At 38.3% G+C, this 24,830-nt stretch overlaps 1 protein-coding gene across 1 annotated transcript in view; it reads left to right on the plus strand.

Annotated features, from left to right (window-relative positions):
• Window positions 1-300: 300 nt before the first annotated feature.
• The window catches only part of LOC104504408 (stAR-related lipid transfer protein 9-like), a gene marked incomplete at both ends in the record, with an annotated part of 53,960 nt that continues 29,430 nt past the window's right edge, over window positions 301-24,830 (plus strand). Inside the window, 15 exons of the mRNA XM_010151533.1 lie at window positions 301-417; window positions 2,493-2,525; window positions 2,615-2,676; window positions 3,667-3,779; window positions 9,123-9,192; window positions 11,506-11,578; window positions 12,482-12,549; window positions 13,532-13,629; window positions 13,847-14,047; window positions 14,475-14,572; window positions 17,383-17,460; window positions 18,305-18,379; window positions 19,111-19,290; window positions 23,168-23,219; window positions 24,143-24,280. Of these exons, the coding sequence (XP_010149835.1) occupies window positions 301-417; window positions 2,493-2,525; window positions 2,615-2,676; window positions 3,667-3,779; window positions 9,123-9,192; window positions 11,506-11,578; window positions 12,482-12,549; window positions 13,532-13,629; window positions 13,847-14,047; window positions 14,475-14,572; window positions 17,383-17,460; window positions 18,305-18,379; window positions 19,111-19,290; window positions 23,168-23,219; window positions 24,143-24,280 (1,456 nt within the window). The remainder of the gene's footprint in view (window positions 418-2,492; window positions 2,526-2,614; window positions 2,677-3,666; window positions 3,780-9,122; window positions 9,193-11,505; window positions 11,579-12,481; window positions 12,550-13,531; window positions 13,630-13,846; window positions 14,048-14,474; window positions 14,573-17,382; window positions 17,461-18,304; window positions 18,380-19,110; window positions 19,291-23,167; window positions 23,220-24,142; window positions 24,281-24,830) is intronic.

Genomic DNA, 24,830 nt, shown 5'->3' on the forward strand with positions numbered 1-24,830 from the left:
ATTTGGGGTGGGGGAGATCCTCGAGGATTTATACAGTCTAAGTATAAAATAAGAAATAGCAGGCAGGGAAGGACAATTAAAGAACATTGCTCGGTGTCAGCATGGTGCTTGGCATACCAGCATCAGGAGGAAGATCTAACAGGTGAATGCTGGGCACTTTAACGTGTGTCTGATAAATCAGAAAGGTAATCACTGTGAAGATCCTTGTTCCTGAGGAGTCACTAAAGCTGCAAGTAATGCAGAGTGTTTATAGGGAGCCATATTATTCATGGATTGCTTTGTTTCTTTTGGTCTTTTCAGGTGTTCCAGGACCTTGGCACTTCTGTATTGTCAGGTGCATTTAGAGGATACAACATCTGCCTCTTTGCGTATGGACAGACAGGTTCAGGAAAAACGTACACAATGCTGGGAACACCTGTGAGTTACGCCATTCATTTCACATTTAGGGCTGGGGGAGGGATGTCCAGCAGAAACATCACATTCTTTTTAGACTCTGATTATTGTTCTTGTTGAACAGAATGCCTGTACATGTTTTATTTGGTAAGTCAAGCCTTTACATTTAGGTAAATAATATAGCAGCAGCTAAAAATAATAGAAAATATAGTGTAGTTTAAGTATTTCTTTTAGATAACCTTCATCTTACTAGGAAAGAATCTTATTGCTATTAATAAAGGGTAAAAAAAAACTATACCTCTGAATTGTTCTACTTTTTAGAAACATTTAGCTCAAGATAATACAAAGTATTCATTCTCATAATTTTTTGGCAGTCTGAGCTGTGCTGAAATTAAATTACTTTCACAAATAAAACTGGCTACAATTCACAGGAATACTTTTGTAACAGGCTTAATTATCTTCTTGAGACATATATCTATTGCAGAAGTTATCCTTTGGCCTGTGGAAACTAATACTTGCTTCACTTCCAGTTTTGAAATGTATTTGAACAGTGCTTGCAGAAACTGTTATGTTTTAAGATTCTTGTCTACCAGGTACCACTTAAAGTGCATTTTCACCTTGGTACTCAGATTGATGGTGTCAGCTGAGGATTTCCTGCACTCTGCTGCAAGACAAGGCAATTTGATCTCTATCCAGTAATATTCTTGGCTGTTTGTGAAACATGCCCCTAAAAAAAGAAAAATTTTATGTAACGGTTTGTGTGAGTGGACTACTGTTTCCTATACCCATGGGATTCAATTTTTAAGGTGAAATAAGGATAAAATTCAATCAAACCCTGAAGATAAGAAAAAGACTCTTTTGGAATGGTTTGCTTTTGCCAGGAGCTTGGATTTTTAAAATTCTATTTTCCCCACAGACATCACCAATAGAATTTTGTTCAGTTATGACTTGATTCTCCATTCATTTTGTTCTAAATCAAGCTTAGCTCCTTGAAAGCCTGAAGAATTGTTAAAATTGGAGTTAACAGGTGACAAAGTAGGATATTTATATTACATTATTTTGAAAATTTCTTAGCCATTCAGAATGACTATGTCTTGAAATATTTATTTATTTCCAAGGCAGTTTCCAGGTGTAGTGTTTCTAAGAGATTTCTGACTTAGAAAGTGATTTCCTTCTCAAATGGAACCCTGCTTTGATATGATCTTTATTAAACATGTATTCACTGTGAAAGTGTTCAAAACTAGGAAGAAACAAGTATTTGGTGTGAACTGAATTTATGTCCACAGTGGTCCACTTGGTGAACCTGGACTTTCTCCCCTAAACAGCCATTTCAAGTGTGCCATCTAAAAGCCTTTCATGCTATTCAGCAAGCAGCTCCCACCTATGCCTTAGAGTCTCTTCCTCAGCGTGTGTTGGTACTGCAATCACTGAAGTGTGAGCAATCATCTCATAAGAACAGTCATCACACAAAAAACCACCGTTACTTCAGTGTTGTGTAGACTGTTTGGGCAAAGTTTATATCGCCTAGTTTGGGTACTGTTTAACAGCCTGTATCCCATTCTCTCTGACAGACCATATTGGTAAATCTAGAACATAAAGCTGTTCCAAGCCTGTTCTGTGATGCTGTAGCATAAATAAATAAAAGTAGAATAAGGAAAAAATAAAATATTCATGACCAATCCAGCTAGTTTTAGTGTTGGTCTGGCTTCATCTAGACTGCAACACCTCTGACATAGACATGTCCAGTATCTTTACATGAAACAGCTCTGGGATTTAACCAAAGCCTCTAAACTTTTCACTGATTCTGTATAAGTTGCTCTAAAATGATTTTGCTATAAATAGCATTTGAACTGAAGCTAAGACAGCTGACATTACACAGCACGTGTGCAAGATGCTTCAGCTGGAGTAGTAGAGCATTGCCATGCTCTTCTGAGCTACACTCCAAGGCGGTTTGTGTTGTAATGCACCATACAGCCACTACTTTAATGCTGCACTAAGATTCTGTCTTTCTCTTATAATTTGTTTTTTATTTAAAAATAAGTTTTGCAAGAGTGAGAGCAAGTATGTTGTTTATTTTTTTTTCTGTTTATTGTTTGAAGGCATCCATTGGGCTGACACCTCGTATATGTGAGGTACTTCCTTTCTATTTCACTTGCATGTGTTTAAGCTGTCAGATTTTCTTGATGGATTTAAAATTTACATAAAATTCTGCTTTGTACAGGGCCTGTTTTCAAGGAAGGATGATTACTCAGACCAGACAGCATCTTGCAGAGTAAAGGTCAGGTAAGTGTACCACTGTTTTGGGCAATGCTATGAACACTTTCAACAACATATTCCTGTAATCAAGCAAAGTAAAGACTAGTTTGTTTTGTTTCTGTTTTCTCAGATAATAATACTTTTGGAACAAGGGGGAGAACATAGAGTGAGGATGAGAAAGTGTTTGGTTTAGGTTTCCATCTCAGTACAGGGTTCTTTGGATTTGTCTGTTCACTTTTGTATAGACAGCTGAAATAGGAGTGCATTAAAAATTAACTTCCTGTTTGTTTAACTCTTAAATTTGAGCCATAATCCTACATTCCATTCTTGTTAATAGTTCCAGCCTTCCAGTACATGAAGGGCACCTACAAGGAAGCTGGGAGGGGACTTTTTACAAGGGCCTGTAGTGACAGGACAAGGGGTAATGGGTTTAGATTGAAAGCGGGGAGGTTTAGATTAGATATCGGGAAGAAATTCTTCATGGAGAGGGTGGTGAAGCACTGGAACAGGTTGCCCAGAGAAGCTGTGGATGCCCCATCCCTGGCAGTGTTCAAGGCCAGGCTGGATGCGGCTTGGAGCAACCTGGTCTAGTGGAAGGTGTCCCTGCCCATGGCAGGGGGGTTGGAACTAGATGGTCTTTAAGGTCCCTTCCAACCCAAACCATTCTATGATTCTATGGTTCCCATTGATCTAATGAAGCATTGTATGTGGAAGTCTGGGGATTTGAGCTCACTAGTGTTACAAAAGCATATTTTATTAATTTTTAAAATAAATACTGAATGTCTCTTGCTTCTTGGAAATTTGCTACTATGAGTTCTTTCTACGTGCACTGCATGGGAAGGCACCAGTAACAGAGATAATGAAAATGAATTCATTATCTCTGTTATAATTTCATTATCGTCATGAAAGATCTATGTAAAATTCAGGTAGTTACATCGTCTAAATATATACTTTCTCTTTTTTTTTTTTTTAATTGTGTACATTTAACATCCTTTTTTTTCTTTTCATGCTTTTCAGTTTTCTTGAAATCTATAATGAGCGTGTCCGAGATTTGTTAAAACAATCAGACCAAAAGAAACCTTACACACTTCGAGTGCGAGAACACCCTGAAACAGGACCATATGTACAAGGTGAGAACCGGCTTCACAACTAACATGAGAATTTCAGTAAATGCCTATCAGGTCTGTATGTATCTTTGCGTATGTTCCTGGCATGATCCTAATTGCTTCTGCTCTTCAAAGGTTACTTTCCTCAAATATTTTGCTTGTTAACATGAAACGTGTAATACGCTGAAAGCTTTGCCTCTGTTATCTCACTGACTGGATATCCTGCACTTTTCTGTTTGCCTTTCCAGGCATAGGTCGTGTGTGAGCCATAGTGTTTTGCTTTCTTTTGTTTTAAATAAATCTGAACTTAATCAAGAAATCCACCAACATCAGCTCTAAATGGGTTCTTCAAACCAGCCTAAGGCCCCTCCATGCCTGTTTCACTCCTTGGCAGCAGTATATGTATATAAAATAATAACAATAAAAAGGTAGATAAATGCAACTGTTTGTTGTTGCAGGCCAGGCTGTCAGAAGCAGTGAAAAATCAGCATTACCCAACTGAGATCCCAATAAGCTTAATTTTTCTTCATCACACTGATAAAGCACAGGATGGGTAATGTAGGTGCATTGTATGATTAAAAACATCACACGCTTTTTAATTCACGCTTGCAACAGCAGCGTCTCAGGTGGCTTTGTGTTTGCTAGTGAACTGTAACTTTCAAATCAGGAGACACAGAACAGATGGAAAAAACACCACATGTATCTTTTCTGTTTCAGTTGTCTTTCTTATTTTAGCTCTTACCTTCTCGCTCATTGATTTTTGTGCTTCCAGTTCATTTTCACTTTTGATTAGTGCCTTTACTTCAGGCTTTTCCATGGCTTTAGATTGAAGATCGAAGATTGATACTTTGTAATTTGATTGGCTCCCAATGTAAAGTTTGCCTGCTGTGTTGCCCTTCATCTGACCAACTGACAAAAGGCGTGTGTCTCAAAATCAGTGCACCGGTGAAGTCATACGGAGTAGTTTTATGGTGGAGATCAGAAGGAAGAGCCTTTTCCAGGCTGATGAAAGTTTCAAAAATTAGTCAGTTTGTTTAGAAAGTAAATGTATACGTTTCTTTTTCAGTGTGCCTTAATCTCTAGTGCACAGAATTCCAAAGTTGCCTCTGGTACCACTGATTCTGCAACTGCTTGGCTGGCCACCAAGTGGGTAGTAACACCTAGTGTGCAAAATGCATATCACGCAAAATTTTATTGGTCCTGTCACGTCAGTTCAAATACAGATTTGTTCTGGCTTTTAAATTGAGTTCTTATCTCTTTGTTCTGTGAATTCCTTTTGTTCTCCCTCTCTTTGTCTTTATCATGGCATTACATGTTGGATTGTTACCCTCACTTCAGAGATTAAGACAAGGGTGACTTGACCGTGTAATTGAATGGAACCTGTAATTCCCTGGGCACCTGCAATATCGGCCATAGTATATCTAACAACCGACAGTTGTTACCAATTCCTTCTCTCAAAATTTGAAATAAGTACTTGGGAAGTGTTGAACTTGCATGGTCCTATACACAAGGGAGTGTCTGGCATTCTGGTTATTTCAGCTGTGCTTTCCCAGCACATCAGCATTCTGTTTAAGGAGAGTTGGAAAATAGATGAATTGATGGCCTCATTAGTATGGCAAACTTACATTCTTTGAAAAGCAGATTCACAGACATTTGGCCTTTATTGAGGTCTTTCCAAGATTCTCTTTCTACCTGCTTGTTATCGGGCAACTTCATTGTTGGTAGAGAACAGATACTAATTATTTTCTTTTAGCAGCTGCTCATTCACCACACAAGAAAAGGTCTTTAAACTGCTTCCTTCCTTGGCAATTTCCATCCCTTTTCTGAGGCCTTACATCTCCAGTGATTCCTTGGCTGAATATAATGGAGTTTCCTTGTTTTAAAAGAAAACGAAGTTATAGGTTCTGCCAATGGGCTGGCTTGCCTTTTGTCACTATTTTGTCTTCATCTGAAACCTTCCAGGCCAAATCTGTCACTTCCTTTCCTGTTCTGTTGTGGTGGGTTTTTTTGGGGTGGGGTTGTGTTTTGTTGGTTTTTTTAAACTTAATTTTACCCCTTTTGAATAAGGATTTTGTACATAGACAGAACTATAAATTTTAAGTGGAACACTTTTATGCTCGAGTTCTGAAACATCCCACAAAACCTCCCAATTGATAAGATTTTGTAAAATAAGAGGAAAGGATGTAAAAAAAGGTACAGCTTTGGCCACATTTGTAAATCCAATATGAATACTTTATTTTAGAAGATTCTCTCCCTCTGTATCTTATGACAGCCTCCCAAAATCAGTGTTAATGCCTGTAAGAAAAAAAAAAAAATTTTAATGATAAAAGTGATTTGCATTTTTAGAAAAACTGATCACATGCATGAAAAATGAAGTAATTTCTCTGCTGAAGGCATCAGGCGGTGTAACTAGATGCTGTTGTGAGAGCATGTGAACAGAAAAGGTTTCAGGCTGATGAGTCAGTGGCTTGTGGCAACAGTCAGATGACATAGTTCTATTTCTTAGATATGTGTATGTAAGTATATATTAATAAATAAACATGCTTATGTACAGTTTACGCAATGAAGAACTTCAACAGTTTGCTTGCTTTACTAGAGAGAACCCTGGTGTCTTTTGAGGAAACGGACTAATAAAGAAGGTGTGATTACATAGCTCATTTTGGAACTGCACTTATTAGCTCACATCAAAAATAAGCAGCAGTGAGAAAGTCCAGAGGTCCTTTGAATGCAGGTGAGGAGTACAGTCAGCTTGATTTTAATAACATCAAATTCAAGAAAATGAAATAGTTCACAACACTGGTACGAAATGCCCTTCTCAACTGCAGTAATATATTGCTTCAATGAAAGATTGCTGTTCTCTGTAGTGAGGGCCTTCTGCGTGCTGAAGTAGTCTTTGGCAGTTTTCTGTGTCGTCTCTCTGTTCAGGATTAGAGCACAGGAATATTGTTTCCCATAACTAGATGTCTGAGATCAGGATTATCAGCAAGTTTAGTAGAAAGGGGAGCTTGTTTTTGTATTCGCCTTCCTGATAATTTGCTGTATGGGAGAAATAAACATGGGGAACATCAGCAAAGCTCAGAAATTTTCTTTAATTTCCCATAGATCCAGTATGTTAGGGACTAGCATCTATATTTGCATACTTGTTGCAAACCATTAGTAGTAATGTTAAGGGTTGCTGACTTAGATCAGGAACTCCTTAGTGTTATCGTTAGTTTGTCAGTTGTGTGGTTGGTGTCAATGATATCCAGAGTACAGTTAGCACAGGACAAAGAACAGAGAGGAAATCAGAAAACTTAACCCCTGTAAGGATGCTTAGGTGCTCTGGACAATGCATTTTCTATTTACAAGTCCAGCCGGGAAGTCCCAACTCTGAACACTGAAGTATTGTGAATACTTTCCAGCCCATCATTTTCCATGTAAAGGCTGTGAGATTGTAGCCTTTAAAATGCTGAAAGTGTTTCAGTGCTTTGGGTTGGAATCGTTTCAAAACTTCTTCCTCACAGATGGTTGCACTGTTAAGGAATCGGACACTCTTAAGTCAGGAAATGATGCAATCTATTTTGTTACTCTGAAACAGATTTCTGGGGGAGATCCTGTTTTACTCAGAGGCAGATTTCTAGATGATCAAGTGTGTTTGATCTTTCTATGGGACTTGAAAATTACCTTTCTTTTTCTAGCAGCCAACAGAACACTTTGTCATTTCTTTTCAAACAATATTTACAGTATTTAATTTACCTTATTGAAAAACTAAATGTTTTGAACTCTGTGCTGGATTCACTGTTCTAGTACTTGTGGAAACGTAGATAGCTAAGCATTTCTTCCCTGCCTCCATTTTATAACTGGATTTTTATTCAGTGAAATAAGACCCTGAAAAAGGGTCTGGGAAAACAATGTATGATAGTTTCCATAGTCTGAGCTTTGAAGATCCCAGTGCTGTTGGAAAATTAATGGGCCTCTTTCTCAAATGGAAAATGTGATGACTTCTGGAATTAATGTATTGTAAAGGGACGCTGGAGAGAAGAAGTGCTTTTGTTTGAAAATCATCCTATACTTGGCGTGTGTGCGAGCGTGCATGAAGTACACTGCAGTTAGGGGTTTTTAAAAGTGTGGGTGATCCAAAAATCCTTTTTTGTTTTCTTTATGTGTGTCAGTTGGTAGAGGACTAAAATAAATTCCCATCTTTGGCTTTCATTGCAAGTCAAGCAAGCTCTTACCACGGAAGGATAGACTCTCTAAGAGTGGCAGTAGCATTTTTTTTGTTCTTGCTGAATTCTATATTTGTCTTGACTTACATCCTAGCAGTAGATAAATTATTTGATCCAAATAAATCACATTTTTCAATACTCTGCCTTCATCCATACTTTTGTGACCTGCAGTAATACAAACCAAACCTAAATCAGTGTCAAGGGAGGAAGTAGCCCTGGATGCCAGCTGTGGGGTAAAACGTTCTCCAAGGGCGTGTTTTCCTAGGTACTGTGTGACAAAGACTTGCTTCACAGCTCAGGTGGATCGTCGGAGTCACTGCAGTACAATAAATGATAACTACCCATCACCATAAAAAGCAAACGAGGCATATTAAACTGGATTTATGTGAAATACAAGCCCGTTGAGGTTCATTTTGTGCCTGCTGGGGTTTGCATTTTGCAAGGGGCTGCGCTGCAGCAGCACACTGCCCTCCACCCGCGGGGGCCTGTTCCGTCACAACTCCCAGGCCGCAGGCTCTGCTGTGCAGGGTTTCCTGCATTTCTTTTCAGTGGGGTTTTTCCCCCTTCAACAAAAAATCCGATTTTAAAAAAAAAAAAAAAGCCCTGAAAGCAGAAGATATAAAAAGGCAAGATGTTTCATATCATTATTTGGGTACCCTCTGGGGAGAAAGGAGTGTGAAGACTTCTAACTGTTGCAGGCTGAAGCCTAGTTAAGTAAGTGGTAAATATTCACAGGAATTGCTTCCTAAATCTGTTAGTTGTGCTAGTAGAGCTGTTTTCCAGAGGTAATGGCAAAAAGCTTCTTTAACGCATCTGTACCCGATTAGTAGCAGTGACATAGCTGAAAATTTCTTGTGGAGTTTCAGTTATACTATTTTCTAAATACCATCATTCTGCAGACAAATTGGAAAAAGGTCTCCACTTTGAAGGTACAGGGTGTTTTTGTAGTGATGTCACTGCATCTGAAGGATGGATTGCAATTCTTTATTTTATTTTTGAAAAAAAGATTCTCTAGTTGAGAGTTTACTTGGCAAACAGGCTGGCATCCCAGCAGAACATCCTTATGCTCCTGATGTTGGGTAAATTGTTGGGCAAACTGACTGAAACTTCCTGAGAAAAATATGCATTTAACTGGTTTTTTTTTTTTTTAAATCTTTTACAGGATTGACTCAACATTTAGTTACAGACTACAAGCAAGTTGTAGAACTTCTAGAAGAAGGAATAGCTAAAAGGTATTTTATAAAACAATAAAACAAACCAGATCTGTCTTTATTTGACACTTCTTTCACCATGTGTTGATTTCATTGATGTTTATCTAACTGACAGTGTTGCCAGTGGTTCGTTGTCATCCTGCACATGATTTACACATGTTACAAAACCTCATATTATCCACAGTAAGAGCTACAAGTACTCATGAAGTTGTTTCTTCAAAACTGATTCAATGTTGACATACCCACAAAATTCAACCATCTGTCTGGGATAAAAATTGCATGCCAGGAAAACATCTTGCTGTAAACAGATTTCAGTTTTTCTCCTCTACTTTCTCATGACACTTTGGACTGTACAGCTTTCCACTCACTTGTTAGTGTAACTTAGTGATTTTGAACTTCTGAAAAGATAGTGTATTTTTATTTAATGTCTAAAAGCATTTGTATAAGTGTGGGGTTTTTTTGTTTGTTTTGTTTGGTTTTGGGATTTTCTTTGTGGGTGTTTTGGTTTTGGGTTTTTTTAAGTTCTTAATCCAAATCATGCACATTTGGTCCAAAAGAACTGTGGAAATTGGCACACCAGTGAAGCCAACAATTTCAGCTCTTATTAGTCAAGACACTTCTTTTACTTTTTCAGCAGGGAGCCTTGGATATCAATACAACTGCCATTACAGTGACGGAAAAGAGTTGTATTTGAAAGGATCCTCCAAATACAAATCACAGTTCCAAAATTGATATTAAGTCTTATCATAAGAGAGGTCAGGATTTTAGAATATCAGTGATGCTGGGAAGTAAAGAAAAACTAAGCTGCATTATCACAAAAATGTAGAATATACAGAGGATTACATTTTGCTGCTTCTGCTTGTAGCAGTCAATAGATGCAACTCTGGTAAGAACAGACTTTTTCACAACAACAACAAAATTCCGGTGTGTCTACTAGTGTAATCCTACAGTTGTCTCTGCTAAGGAAATAGAAGATTTAGAGAAAACAAAATCAGAGCTTCAATGTTTTGTGTGTGAGTTTTTGTGATGCTGAAGTTTCAGCCTTTGTCACTTGCATGAAACCAAGCAACTTGTTCCTTTTTTAACTTTTCAAAAGTTTACTTGGAATATATAGGAAACTCCTGTTTACTTCTAGTCTTTATTTTTATGACTTATTCTGCAGAGTATTTATTAGCACATTGTAAATGCAAGCAAATTAATTTAAAACATCTACAGTCTGGGATTTGGTGCCAAATGGGCATCAGCAAGATCTTGGGGATACAGAAGGTGGGGAGCGTGTTGCAACTGCCCAATATGGCTGGAAGCAGGAGAGGAGCAGATGGGGCATGAGGGCTCCAAGTCTGACGGTACAAGAAAGATAGCAGGGGAAGCTCCTCTTGAACATGGGTGTTGCTTTTCCTGGGGGAGAGGGCAGCTCCTGTACTAACAACAAGCAGAGTTAACTGAAGGCATTTTTTCTGCCAGTTGATTTTATCAGGCGATCTCCAGCTCAGCTCTGGCTGCACCCCTCCATTATAAAATAAACATATATGATTTTCAACATGCAATAATTATTTTTATTGTGACTCTTTTATTATTTTTTCCTTGACGCTTTGCAAGACTTACTCTCAAATGCTTAAGAATGAAATATTTGAAATGAAGGAAATACAGATTTCCAGAAGCATAGCCCTGGTGCTGTGTAAAGCAAAACAACCCATGAATCTAGATAATATTATTAGAATAGTTAAAAAAATAAAAATGTACACCACATTTATCATAGAATATATGAGAAACCGATATGTATGTTCTCCCATAAAAATGCTCACATGGCTTATGAGTAGTAGAGTTGTGAACTTGCCCTCCAATTACCCTGTGTGCTGTCAGAGGTGAGAAGTGAGTACTAACACTTCCTCCTCCAAATCCTGGGGCACCTTCTGTTTCTCTTTTGCTTTATAAACTTCAGTGCTGTTCCTTTACGTTCTCTGCCTACAGTGGAACTGTTCACTGTCTTTTGCCCTTTACCTAGTTGCTTGTCTTCCTCCTGCAATGTCTGGAGACGAGATCACGTTCTCCTGCTTCCTCAGCTTAGGCTCACTTACAGCCATGATGCACTAGACTACTTGTAGCTTTTGGCAGTGCCAGCTTACATGGCCGTGGAGGTGTAGGAAGCAGAGAGTAATAGGGAGTAGAGTCCTTGGCCAAATACTCTGTGATCAGACCTGGGAATATAGCCTACCATATTCTTCAAGTTTTGCTTTCAGTCATCTTCATTTATCTGCTGTACTTGTTACTTTTGTTTTCCCTGGATACTGGCAAATAAACCTTTCGGACTGAATGGTTTGTTCTTCTTTCTAGAATCACAGCAGCTACACATATTCACAACGCCAGCAGCAGATCCCATGCTATCTTCACCATCCACTACACTCAGGTTAGCAAAAAATGGTCCAGCTTCCTTTTCACTCTCAAAAAGCATTGTTCAGTGTGTTGTGCTTTGTTTACTTGTTACCGTTTTGAGCTGTTTGTAATAATCTTGACGGAAAGTGTTACCTTTTTCCTTTGGATCACACTGCAGATGTGTTACGCTTCCAACACCGCCTGATGTGTTGAGTGTTTACTGAAGCATTCTTGTTCCTTTATGCAAGCTAATAGTCAGAAGTGATGCCAAAGGCTCACTGTAAAAAGAGATGTTTAAAGTTTTAATCAGCCCTTTGAAATGCAATACCCCCTCCAGGATGCTGTGAAAATTACGTGTGAATATGTTTGAAGTTATAATTTGTCGTATTTGTTTAGGATCCTTAATTGAAGAATAGCATTAGTTTAACACCAAAATCTTTTATCTGTCCAGCTTTTCAGATGTGCTCATCTCTTTAGCATTTGGCATCCAGTACTCTCCCAGGGACAATGCACCCTTTCTCTGGAGGAATTATATCTTTCCCTGGCAGGGAAGTTGTTCGGTGATCCAATAGACCTTTTCTATCTCACACTTCTAACATCCTGTAATCACAGAACATTTAGGGATATTTTTCAGTAGTTTCACAAAAGACCTTTGGAATACATTAGTGGAAAATAACTCTGCAAGGTCTACAAGAAAGCCTTTCACAGTCGCTAGGCAGTAAAGATTTTTTTCAAGAGGAAATTGGCATAAGAGGGTAGTTTCTCGGTGGGGTGAGAAAGCTGTTGAGTTAATGGTTTGAACATAGTGGGTCAAGGTCACAAAAAAACAGTGAGACAGTCATATGCACAACTGTTTCAGACAAAAGAGCACATCTATTTTTATTTTCATTAATTAGTTAAGAGGAATAATCTTATTTATTTACATTTTTCTCTTCAGGGTATATTGGAGAACAATCTCCCCTCTGAAATTGCAAGCAAGATCAACTTAGTGGACCTCGCAGGCAGGTAATAATATACTGAGGGGCAAAAAGATAATTTTCTCTTAACGTGCTGGTAGTACTGCCTTAAAAGATGACATTTAATATTTTAAAACTTCATTAAACTAGTAATAAGCCTGACTTTTGTGTGCAGTAACAAGGAATATTGAGTTAATACTGTCTCTGACATCTGTTCTTCTGTATTGGGTATTGTATTTCACTGGGGAAGAGAATTCCTGGGTCTTCAAATCCAATACTGTGCTGTTGCATATACTTAAGGTAATTCCATTCAAACCTGTATTCTTGTTAAGTCGCTTTTCCAGTAGCTATTGATGGAATTACTGAATCTGAGCTTGGAAAGAAAGAGAAAAAATAAAGGAATGTATTCCTCCTGGCTGCCTAGCATGGTCAGGAGAATATAGTCCTATGTCACTGCTTATGTTGTTCATGTTCCAAACGTTTCTAAGTCTCTGATCTTAGCTATGCATTTCAGCAAGGAACATGTGGCCATGCTGGATGTGACAGAGAAGAGAAAGATGGAAGATATGCTGAAGAGTTGTAGAACAGTTGGAGAACAGGGCATTTTTCTTTCTGTAGAGCATAAATTGCCATGTGTATCTAAGCATAGAAAGTGGTGTTGAGGGTTATATAGGCTTTCACCAAGGCAGTTTACGCTTGCCATTGTGAAATGTATGTGTGGTTTTGTTTTTTTAAATTCAGAAACACTATGATTGGGTTGCACAGTTCAGGCTTGAATTGATGTTTTTGATGAGTCTTGAACAGTAGTTTGTGCCAATGGCTTTTGCTTGTGGTTGTTTGGATTTTCTGAACCAGAGAGTATGTAAAATATCCAAAGCATATGTGGTTTGGTTTTTTTTTTATTGCAAAGCTTGCAATTTCTGTTTTCTTGTATGTCAGGAAAATACATAAAGTTTTCATATTGATTTTATGTTAGTAATTAAGCATATTTGTTCCATTTGCATTGTGTTTTCTATGCTTGTATGCTACAGTGAAAGAGCTGATCCCAGTTACTGTAAAGATCGAATTACTGAAGGTGCCAATATTAACAAGTCACTAGTTACACTTGGAATTGTCATCTCCACTTTAGGTAAGCACAGTAGTTCTTTATATTGAAGCGTAGTGATAAAAGCATAGGACTGGCTCACCATGAGCTGTGTCTTAAGCCTTATCTATATTTACAACAAAAAGCTGAACAGAACAGCTGTGTGGCATCTTCATAAACTGTAATGACATGTAAGAAAATTAAATAGCCGTGATAGAAAAAGATAAAACCTTTCCTGTGCTCTGTGATATTTCTCCTTCAGCACAAAATTCACAGATGTTCAGCAGCTGCCAGAGCATAAACACCATAACAAGCGAAGGAGAGAGCGCTCATGCTGACAGTCCTTCCACAAGCAGCATCAGTGGGACCAGGAGACCAGCGTACATCCCATACCGTGACTCCATCCTCACCTGGCTTCTGAAGGACAGTCTGGGTGGCAACTCCAAGACCATTATGATTGCCAGTGAGTTTGGTTTCTGTTCTTTGTTAACGTTTTGCACTACATTACCCCCTTAAAATACATGTCTACTACAGTAAGAAGACAGCTATATCACTTACGAGTCTGTCCTTGTAAAGATATTCATAAATACTTCATAGAATACTCAAGGAAATGAAAGACCGTGCTGATTGTGCGTAAAGTTAAGCTTAAGAGTCTTTCCAAGGTCATAGCATTGATTTAAAGTGATTTATACAGTTATAAATACAGTCTTGAAGCTATATAAATACAGATTGTATTAATTCAATCTCTATGAGCTTGATGAAATATCTGTAAGGGTATTTTTGGGTTTGTTTTTTAAAGCAAAACTCAGATCCACCATTTTGCAAAGTGATGGGTTAAGCTGATTACTTTTTAAAACAGTGTTTCTTTTCTATTTGTTTTCTCCCTATAGCTATCTCTCCTGCCAGCTCCAGCTACAATGAGACCATGAGTACATTGAGATACGCTTCAAATGCCAAAAATATTATTAACAAGCCCAGAGTGAATGAGGTGAGGCCCCGAGTTCTGCTTTTCATTCTTGTTCCATTTTGTTGTGTGTATTATTTAAGGTTTATTCAGTATATCTGCTCTCTGAATAAAATTCATACCTCCTTTTCCCATGTTAAAGAGTGCTGAATAGGAGCCTGAATATTACAGATATAATTCCCTTGATCCCCTCCAGCTTAAGCCACTTAGAATTTTGCACCTATTCATCGACCATTCATCGCTGTCCATTGAGTTTCAATTGTTATGACATGTGTGTTTACCCTATGTCTTTAGGATAAGTTCTGACAGATATGTTAGGATTATTTGTCACTATTTAACCTGTTACTGTAAGTGTAGAACCCTTGCAACCCTTCCTTTTGGCCTGTTAAATGAGCTCTGTTAAGGTTGCAAACTCAAGAGTTCAAAAGTTAATAGGCGAGGCCTAAGGTAGCCTATGTAGCCTCAATTTGTCTTTTCAGTACACAAAATGATGAAGCATTTAAATGCAGGGGAATCATTTTTTGCCACAGAACCCCAGCTTCATCGTACAAAATAGGCCTGTTCCAGGTATGAACTGTGTGGCAGATTCATTTCCAATTTTATCAGTGCTTATCAACAGCTAAAGGGTGGGTGTCAGGGGGATGGTCAGGCTCTTCTCAGTGGTGTCTGGTGACAGGACTAGGGGCAATGGCCATAAATTGGGAAACAGAAGGTTCAACCTGAACATGAGGAAACACTTCTTCACTGTGAGGGTGACAGAGCCCTGGAACAGGCTGCCCAGAGAGGTGGTGGAGTCTCCTTCTCTGGAGACTTTTCAAAGCTGCCTGGACTTGTTCCTGTGTTCTCTACTCTAGGTGATCCTGCTCTGGCAGGGGGATTGGACTAGGTGGTCTCTGGAGGTCCCTTCCAACCCCTTCCACTCTGTGAATTTGTGACTCTGCGATTGTCCAGGTGTCCTTCACAAGCTGCACAAGTTACAAGGTGTCAGGGTATTAAGGGTAGAGTCTGACGCTGCCCCTATTGCAGCATTCTTGTTCAGTGCAAGTTCAGATGCTTAAAGCAAACTCTCAGTGTTTGCCTGTTCCTCATTTTCCACTCTTATCCCCAGTCCATGTGTATCAAGTGGGAAAAATAAAAATTCTCCCATTCAAAGGCATGCTGTTAAAACAGATTGATTAGCAGTTGTGGAGGTTTTAGACACTATAGTGATGAGAACCAGCCTAAAAAATTCCATGGGGAAATGCATAATTCTGCCTGTCTTCACAGCAGAATCCAAATAGCACATAATAATCAAGATCTACGATCACATGTGCTGGAAATATAAAATTCTTGAATTGCTGCTCTTTTAACTGTGCATTTTTTGCCTGGCGTTCTATGAGGCTGCTGTCCTACAGTGATCATACAACTTAGGGACTGAATCACAGTGTTTCCATTTAAGGAGACTGAATTGAATTAAGGTTTCAAAAAAAGTCTTGATTTCAGCATTTTCTAATCTTTGAGCAGTTGACTTTACCATTTTAGTAGCATTCTTTCGTGATTTGGCCTGGACATATCAAGATTTTATCTATGGATAAAAGGATAGAATCTTAGAGATGTACTTCTCTTATTTGCCTTCCTAACAACACTTGGTTAAATCTTGGGCAGAAGGAAACCCTTCTAATCAAAGGTTTCCCAAATTTAATTACCAGTGCTGATAACTAGTTTTTAGACATCACTAGTGGCAGCAAATAGTGTGTTTGGTTTAAGCAGCAGCAGTTCTCAGCCCTGTGACAGGCCACAGGCAAGTAGACACAGTCCTCCTGAGTTAGCCTCTTGTTACACACAGCCTCTCAGCCTCCCAGCTTGTGTGCTCATCACTCTTGCACAGCCCATGCTAGGCCCTTAACTCCATCCCTTCAGCTAGCTGCCTTCTTCCCCTCACTGCAAACTGACCTCAGCCAAAGTGGCACTGGCAGCCCAGAGAAAGTTCTCTCTTGGCTCAAGAGTTTCCCTGAACTGTCCACAAAATGCTGCTTGCCTAAAACTGCCAGTGCAGAGATCATAGAGTCATAGAATCGTAGAATGGTTGGGGTTGGAAGGGACCCAAAAGATCATCTAGTTCCAACCCCCCTGCCATGGGCAGGGACCCCTTCCACTAGACCAGGTTGCTCAAAGCCACATCCAGCCTGGCCTTGAAGACATCCAGGGATGGGGCATCCACAACATCTCTGGGCAACCTGTTCCAGTGCCTCACCACCCTCTCTGTGAAGAATTTCTTCCTGATATCTAATCTAAACCTCCCTGATTTCAATTTGTACCCGTTACCCCTTGTCCTATCACTACAGGCCCTTGTAAAAAGTCCTCTCCCAGCACCCTTGGAGATGATTACTCCCAAAGTGAGATAAATGTCTCCAGACAAGCAGACAGGAAATGCTTTGTGCATCAGCTCCAAGGGCTTTTAATACCATGGTTGGTGACATTCTGGTTGGTCTCCTCTAGATTTTTCTCCTCTACATGACAGAAATAACAGCATTTTTCTGACTCGATGGGACTCTTTTGAAGGTAAATCCATAAAAGTAGTGATGTATCCAGCTATGGTCATGATGGGAAGACCTACTTACCATGGTAGGTCTGTGTTCAGAAAAGAGATGGAGCAAAGTTTACAGGAAAAGAGAACCCATCAAAGATGGGAGCCACCTGGCCCTAGGTAGTACATCCCGGGGCCTGGCAGAGGGGAGCAAGGAGTGCTGCTGTGAGTGTGCCTTTTTCCTTGCTCCTGAACAGCTCTGCATTGATTTTTATAGCTAGAATTATTTAAAGAATGATTTTAATCTATCTGTGTCTCAATGTTTCAGGATGCAAATGTAAAACTGATCAGAGAACTGCAAGAAGAAATTGATAGGTTGAAAACTATGCTGATGAGCTTTGAACTGGTACGTAAGAACACTTCCCAACTAGAGCACCAGTGGTGCTTTAGGTTGCTATAGTAGCTTATTTTCATCTTGTCTGTTTATCTTTCCATGTTTCTTTTAACTGGAGGGAAGTTAAACTGTTTTCTGACCGATTTCATGATGATTATAAGGCTAAGTGCATTTCTGTAATTTCTCCTTTTTCTGGCATTATATTGATAATCCTGAAGTATAAACAGTTGTGTAATGATTAGAAAGGATTTCCTTGCCTGTCTTTCATGGAGTCGGATGGTTTTGTTGTCCAGAAATATGGTGAAATATAAATGTTTTATTTGTAGGGATATGGAAGCAGCAAGACAGTATGAAATATTGATCATTGCAAATTCCCTGACAGACTTGTTACAATCCTCTTTCCCAAAAAAAGTGAACTAGTAGACCTCAGCAGTATTTTGGAGGTTTCACCCTGCCTGCAAGCTCTGTCCCCCAAAAGAAGTTGTGAACGTCTGTGAGCCCTCACAATACAGCCGACACTCTTTGGTTTTTTCTCCTTTGGAATAATAATAGCATCTTGGTTTTCCATGCCACAGAGAACATGTTTTTCTGGGAGAGACTGGAACTACAGTGCAGGATTTATTTACATGGAAATATCTCTTTGTGAATACTTTTTCACCAGTTCTTCACAAAAGCTTGCATGCAATAGCTAGGGAGGTGTAGGCTAAATGCTAGAAGGCAGCATCCAATGTCTTTGTATTTTGTCTTTCCTTCTCCCAAGTGCATTTCCTTGAAACCCTGGACAGTGAAAGAACATGCCTGCTAGTTGTGAATAAGGAAACTAACATGTAGCTCTTGGTGGCTGTTTTTTGTACAGAGGAATTCCAGTCCTTCTTGGAGCGATGACAGAGATGGAAATCTGACTGAGCTGGTTCTTCAGAATGAAATGAAGGTATGTATGATCTCTTTGATGCTGTAACTCTCTCCTGTTTCACTGGACCAGGAAGTTCTGAAACCACAGTGACAATGTTTTTGTCCTAATCCTTTTCTGTTTGCTGTGAATAGGCAGGAAACCGCCATCCTTAATGCATTTTGGGTTCTCTCTACCAGTTTGTGATGAAAGTTTCATGTTGTTAATGGTATATTGTCCATTGCATATCACTAAGTCTGTGCAATCTACTCCTTATTTGAAAGCTGTTTCAATAGATTACAGTAGTTCATTATACAGAACCTCTCTCTTCTAAGATTAAACTCCTCCATTTTATTCAAAGGAAATCATTGTGTTGGGCTTTAGCCATGTGATCACCAAATTACTAAGAAGATTTAATCACTGGTGGCCGGAAAGGTTTTGGAGATCTTAAAATTAAGTTTTTCTTGAAGACAGGTGGCAAAATAACTGGTTAGCATGATCATATGTCTTTCTGATGTTTTGGGAATGAGTGAGTCTTCAGTAGATTAAACCTGCTTCAGTAGGTGGTAGTACAGTTTTTACCCAGCTGGGGGTTTTTTCTTCTGTCACCACAGAAATATACTGCAATTAGAAGTGCACCTGCATTGCAACTGGTGAAAGAATTTTGCACACAGTAACTGGAAAAAAAAAAGTTGTTCTTTCTGAAGAAATTTATGTATGAGAAAAGTTAACCTGCTTAGTAGGTGAAACAGTGTCCTCTCCTATTCTTTAAGATTGAGCAATTGACCAAAGACTGGACAAGTAAGTGGACAGACAGGAAAGCCATCATGGAAGAATACAGTGTGGACATCAACAAAGAAAAAGCTGGAGTAACGATAGATTCTAGTTTACCTCATCTAATGGCCATGGATGATGATATCCTCAGCACAGGAGTGGTGCTGTATCATCTCAGGGTGAGATACTGTCATTTCTCTTATTTTTTCCTTTGTTTTTGAAAACACTTGTTTTCTTTGGAAACGTAGACTGCTTGAAGTGGCATTACAACAACAACTATCCAAAAGGAAAGGCCACAGCCCACAGGACACAGGTAACGGGGGGAAAAAAAAACCAGAAAAGGATACATGAAAGTGGAGGAGGAGAAGAAATCATGTATGGAATAAGAAGTTGACCTCTTATAAATGCATGTGCAAATTATTTGATAATGTATCATAAGTAGAATACTCAAATTAGACATTAATAGTTTGTCCCCAAAGCATGAGGACAGGTGTGAGTGCATGTGTGTGTGTAGGCGTAAAGGATGGTGCTTGAAGTATACCAGACATACAAGTCCAGATTTTACTAGGTACTTGTATCCTTAAGACTAGAATTACTTGGATCTACTATGCATAGATCCAAGATAAAAGTAAGCTTTAACAAGCACAAGCTCACTTTGGCTATGACTTCTATATATGGCTCTTTTAACCCTACCAGGCCTGCCAAATAGATTACAGGTGTGTAGTTCAAGTGCTAATTGCTTGTTATCCCACCTGAGTGGCTGTTTTCCAGGATCAGGTAGAATTCCTGGCCTCATGGGCATTGTTTTGCTGTGTAGCTGCTCATTTAAGACAAGGTTTTCACCAAGAAACTTCCATGACATTGTATGTATGTTACTGTATGTTGTGGCTTACGATGTGCATGGCTAGGTCAAATAGTTTCAGGGGATTTTTTTGTTTAATAAGTCAGTGCTAAACTAGACTTTTTAGTGTTGTTTAAATGAATGGAAATTGCCAAAATATTGATGCTGTTTAACATAAAAGGAATGATGGATGGGCATCTCTATAGAGGTACACTCATGAGCAAAGAATTTGTTAAATATGCTTGAAAATCTTGTATCTGTCCACTAATAAAATATCTTAATCCAAATCTAGGTTTTGTGCTACGTGATATAGTTTAGGAACACAGGATTTTTTTTTTTTCCCCCTGTTAAAAGGCTGCAACAAATATTTGAAAAAGAAATCATGTTGTTCTTTATCATATTGAAAGGGAAACCTTACTAATTTTTCTCATGCCAGCTCAAAGAAATTGTACCAGGTAATAATTAGAGAACAAGTATTAATGTCCAGTTCTGATCTACATGCAACTTGAACTGCTCAATCCTACATTGACATTAAATTCCTATTAGAAGTAATTAATATCAAATATTTTTCTATTATGTGCCATTTTGGAAACAGCAAATATTTTCACATACTAATTTTGCCAACACCTACAGTAATTCAAAGATACTAATTTTAATGGAGAAACCTAGTTTGAAGGGTCACCTTGTGAAGTCATTAGTGTCTCTCTGTCACACTAACATCTTTGTCCCCTCTTTCTTTGCTCCTAGATGCTGCCTTTTCTTTTCTTTGTGCTTTGCACCTTTTAGACTCTGGTGTCTGTTACCTTCATCTGAACAACAAGAAGGTAAAACATTAGCAGTTCCTTACGTATTAGGGCATCAGTATGTAACAGCACTTGACATTGTACTTCTAGAGAGGCCGTGGCAGCAGTTCCCAGATCACATTGAATAAACATTGTCTTATTCTTTTCATCACTTGATGGTCCATAGTATTAATTGCACTAATCAATGCTGTGTCTGTGCTTAAAGAACCTTTCTTTCTTAGGTTCTGTTCTTTTTTTCTGACTTTCATTAACAAAAATACAGGTTTTCCCTATAGTTTAACTGATCTTTTTGCATAGCTTAAAAATATGGGATCTTTATATTGTTTTAGAAAAAGATGTACTTTTTCTTCACAAGCTTTTCTGAAAGTTGGAGTACTCCTAAAACTGAAGGGGAAAAGTAATCTCATACTCTTTGGCACTATACTATGCCTTGGGAATTCTACCCTTAGTCAGGAAACACTGCCAGAAAAGAGGGCAACAATGCAAAAGCACTTCAGAGATATGAAGGTGTACCTTAATACATGAAGGTGAAGTTGTGAGATCATTTCACCTGAATCATCTGTCTTTCAAATTTTCAGGTAGAATACTCAATATAAAATTAAGAAAGACTATAAATATGTAAATTATTAGCTCAGTGATAGCATTTAAAAAAATGAAATTGTTATAGGCCTGGGCTGTGACTCTGTTTGTTTTGTTTTCTTCTTTAAGTTGAGTTAGTTTGCTGTGCCCTTGCTCTCAGCTGCAATTTTTTGTTGTACTTAAACTCACCCAGAATTACTCCTCTAATTGGGATACTACTGTGAATTTCAGGAGCCTATACTGCTGTAATACACTTTTCTGAATTCAATTGTATTACCAAGGAGCTGCTTCAGCCTACTGGAAAAAAGTTTCTTCTGGAACTAGAATAACTATTTCTTTGCTTAGACAAGAAGAGAGTAGAGAAAGAGGTCTTTCAGGAGTTGGTTTCCTCCTCTTTGTATAAAATACATGTTGCTAACTCGCTTGATAGTATGAGGTGTGAGTCAAAGGCCATATGGATCATAAGTTTTCTAGAAGTTGTGGCCAAGCCAGGTGGATATTTTGTGGTTAAGTCCACTGGATGTTAAGCTGATGTGTATCTTGATAATTACTCCAAAGCAGGGGAACTGAGCACTATCCAGTTTTCAGTCTCTCCAGCAAAGGAGTCTCATCAGAGCTTGTCGCAGAGGAGTCTGTTAGTTGGTTCAGGTAGCTGAGCTCTGTGAGGAACTGGATGATAATCATTCCCTTTCCCTCCAATGCACAAAAGCACTATGATGTACCCATAATTACCTGTAACTGCATCATCTTACAGTAAGGTACAGCTTTCCTTTTCCCAGTCTTCAGGCTTCCAATCACTGCTACTTGCTTCATCTTTACATTTGAGTGATAATATGCTTGGAGTATGATGCGTATGCCATTTATTCTAGTTAGAATACAAAAATCCAGTAGTTTAATTACCATAGTTAATTTTAATATGACTGAAAGATTTGCCAGTAAGTCATTTTAGGGCGCCTTCACTAATCAATTTACAGTAATCAAGTAGACTGTCTCTTCAGAGCTCGGAAATGATCTTGCTTTGTTTTCCTAAGGAAAAAGATAGAATTGGTAACGGAACACACTAGGCAGATGGCAAATTCATTGCTTTTTTGGGTAGTTTTTTCTCATAGTATTGATTAAATTACTGGTTTATTCATATTTGTACTGTATCATAAGAATACTATCTGCCTTCCATCGCTGGCCCATAGTGTGGCTTGAGTCTGCTTGTTCTGGAGACTTTTATCCCTTTGCAGTTACTGAATCTTCAGGTTTGGGAACTTGCCCCTATACCATAACCACCAAGAAGAGTTTTCACAAATGTAGTTTAATTTTTCGGAGAAAGTTCTCCTTTAGTAGTTAGTTTGAAGAATTCATAATCCATGACAAAGTTCCCTGACAAAATAGGAATTCTGTTACTTTTATGTCTGAAAATACTGATTAACCGCATAATGATTTTGCATCTTCTTTTTTCCTGCATGGGATCTTTATAAAAAGAATTATCTTGCTTCGACAAACAGGAAGTCTTGCTGTAAAAGTTCAAAGCATCAGAACGTGTGAATCAAAATATTTGTCTCAGTCACAGCCCAAAAATATCCACCAAGGGTTACTTCATCTACTAGTGTAGTAATAGGAGAAACTGACATAGCTGTAGGATAAGTAGTAAAAGCACTGCGATGGGGGACAGCAGGCTGACGTATTACGAAGTAGTAGGTAGAGTTTGTTCTAAAGAATTCAGTCATTCAGAGGTGATTTATTTCACGTATTTGCTAAGATGCTGTACCAAAACATTTTTAATCATTATATATGATCCGCTTTCAGGAACTGATTTTTAAATTAGTTATTTTCTTGTTTTAGGAAGGAACAACCAAAATTGGAAGAAGTGATTCAGACCAAGATCAAGACATTGGTAAGAGAATTATATTACAAGTTATTTTATGATATGGTCAGGTCAAACCAAGAGGTTTATGTTTGTCAAGTGTAATAGCTAGCTAATATTTCTGTTTGTCAGCTTTCGTTATAAAAGAATGTAAATAGAAGAGAATAATTGTTTAAGTTGGCTAAAATCTTTCAGTTATTTTTTGGTTTTATTTAAGAGGTCAAGAAGTCAATGATTTTGACTTAATTGAGATATTCTTGGAATTGTCTTCCCACCTGTGAAATGTTATACTGGAGTTTAAAAATCCATCATCCAAATCTTGGTATGTTCTGTCCTAAACTAGGGGCACAAGTGATTGAGACATTAAAAATGCTTTTCAGCACTACTTGGGCAGAGTACTGTAGATATAAAATCAGAATTATTTGGAATATTTTTTTACTTAATTGCATTTCTACTCCTAATTTTAATAGTCAGTCTCTAGAGGTACAAACAATGATACAGAATTAAAACTTTATACTGATGTTGGAAATTTTGTGGAATCTCAGCTTTGGTTACTTTTGCTAAATCTGATTATATTTGATTCATTTCTTCTGATAGACTAGTAAAATATAAAGAATAAATGCCACAATAGCAATAAGAAAATTCAACACAATAGAAGAATTTGCACATCAGCTTATGAATCAGAAATTATCATATAGTTTTTCAGAACCAGAAATTCTTTAAAAGAGCAATCTCATTTTTTTTAATCAAGTAAGTTTTTTCTGTGATTGAGTACTGGGCTAGCAGTCAAATGAATTGGCAATTTAATCTCCTTGTTCTGCATATGACATAGTTTTCTGAGGTATGAAGTATGCGGTCATAGTGTCAAACAGTGCGTGGTACTTCATTCTGAGGAAAATAGTGCAAGCCCAACCCCATTGACAGGTGAGATAAAACAAATCTATACATCGTAGTTTTGCAGGGACGGTGGATTGAAAAGGACCACTGTATGATAGATAACAACTGTGGGATTGTGACACTGCGACCAGTTCAGGGCGCACACTGCACTGTGAATGGATGTGAAGTCACTGGATCATGTCGACTCTCACAAGGTAAGGCTTGATTTTTCTGTGAATGCTGCATCATAATCAACTTACCTTTGGAGTTTAGAGACAAGGATTTATGGAACTCGTGCAGGTTTAAGAACTACATCTCTGTCTCCTATTCCTGCCTAGCACCACAAGGTTTGATCCATAGCTACAGCTTCTAGACTGGGACAAATTAATTAACTACCCTACAGAAAGTAAAGTGAAGACATAGGTGACAATATTAGGACCCACTTTTGGCAGCAGTAGTCTGCAGCCTTCTGAAAAGGCAAGACCTGTAGTCAGAAGCCCATTTCACCCAACTATTTTCAAGTTGTTTTTAAAAAAAAAAAATCCAGTTCCTGGGAACTTACGCTATCTTCTTTTTAATATCCAGGTCACTGCAACCCCAAATTTCCAACAGTAGGTTGATTATATTTTTGATAATGAAGTCATGCTGGTCTTTCATATGAACAGGAAATTTACTGTTATGTTGAGTTTGCAGAGATCTCCAAGATTATTTTGCTTGGGTGCTGTTATTACAGAATCATAGCTCTGCTGTTCCATAGTGGCAAAT

This window comes from Eurypyga helias, unplaced genomic scaffold, assembly GCF_000690775.1.
Source record: "Eurypyga helias isolate BGI_N326 unplaced genomic scaffold, ASM69077v1 scaffold19065, whole genome shotgun sequence".
Lineage (NCBI taxonomy): Eukaryota > Metazoa > Chordata > Aves > Eurypygiformes > Eurypygidae > Eurypyga > Eurypyga helias.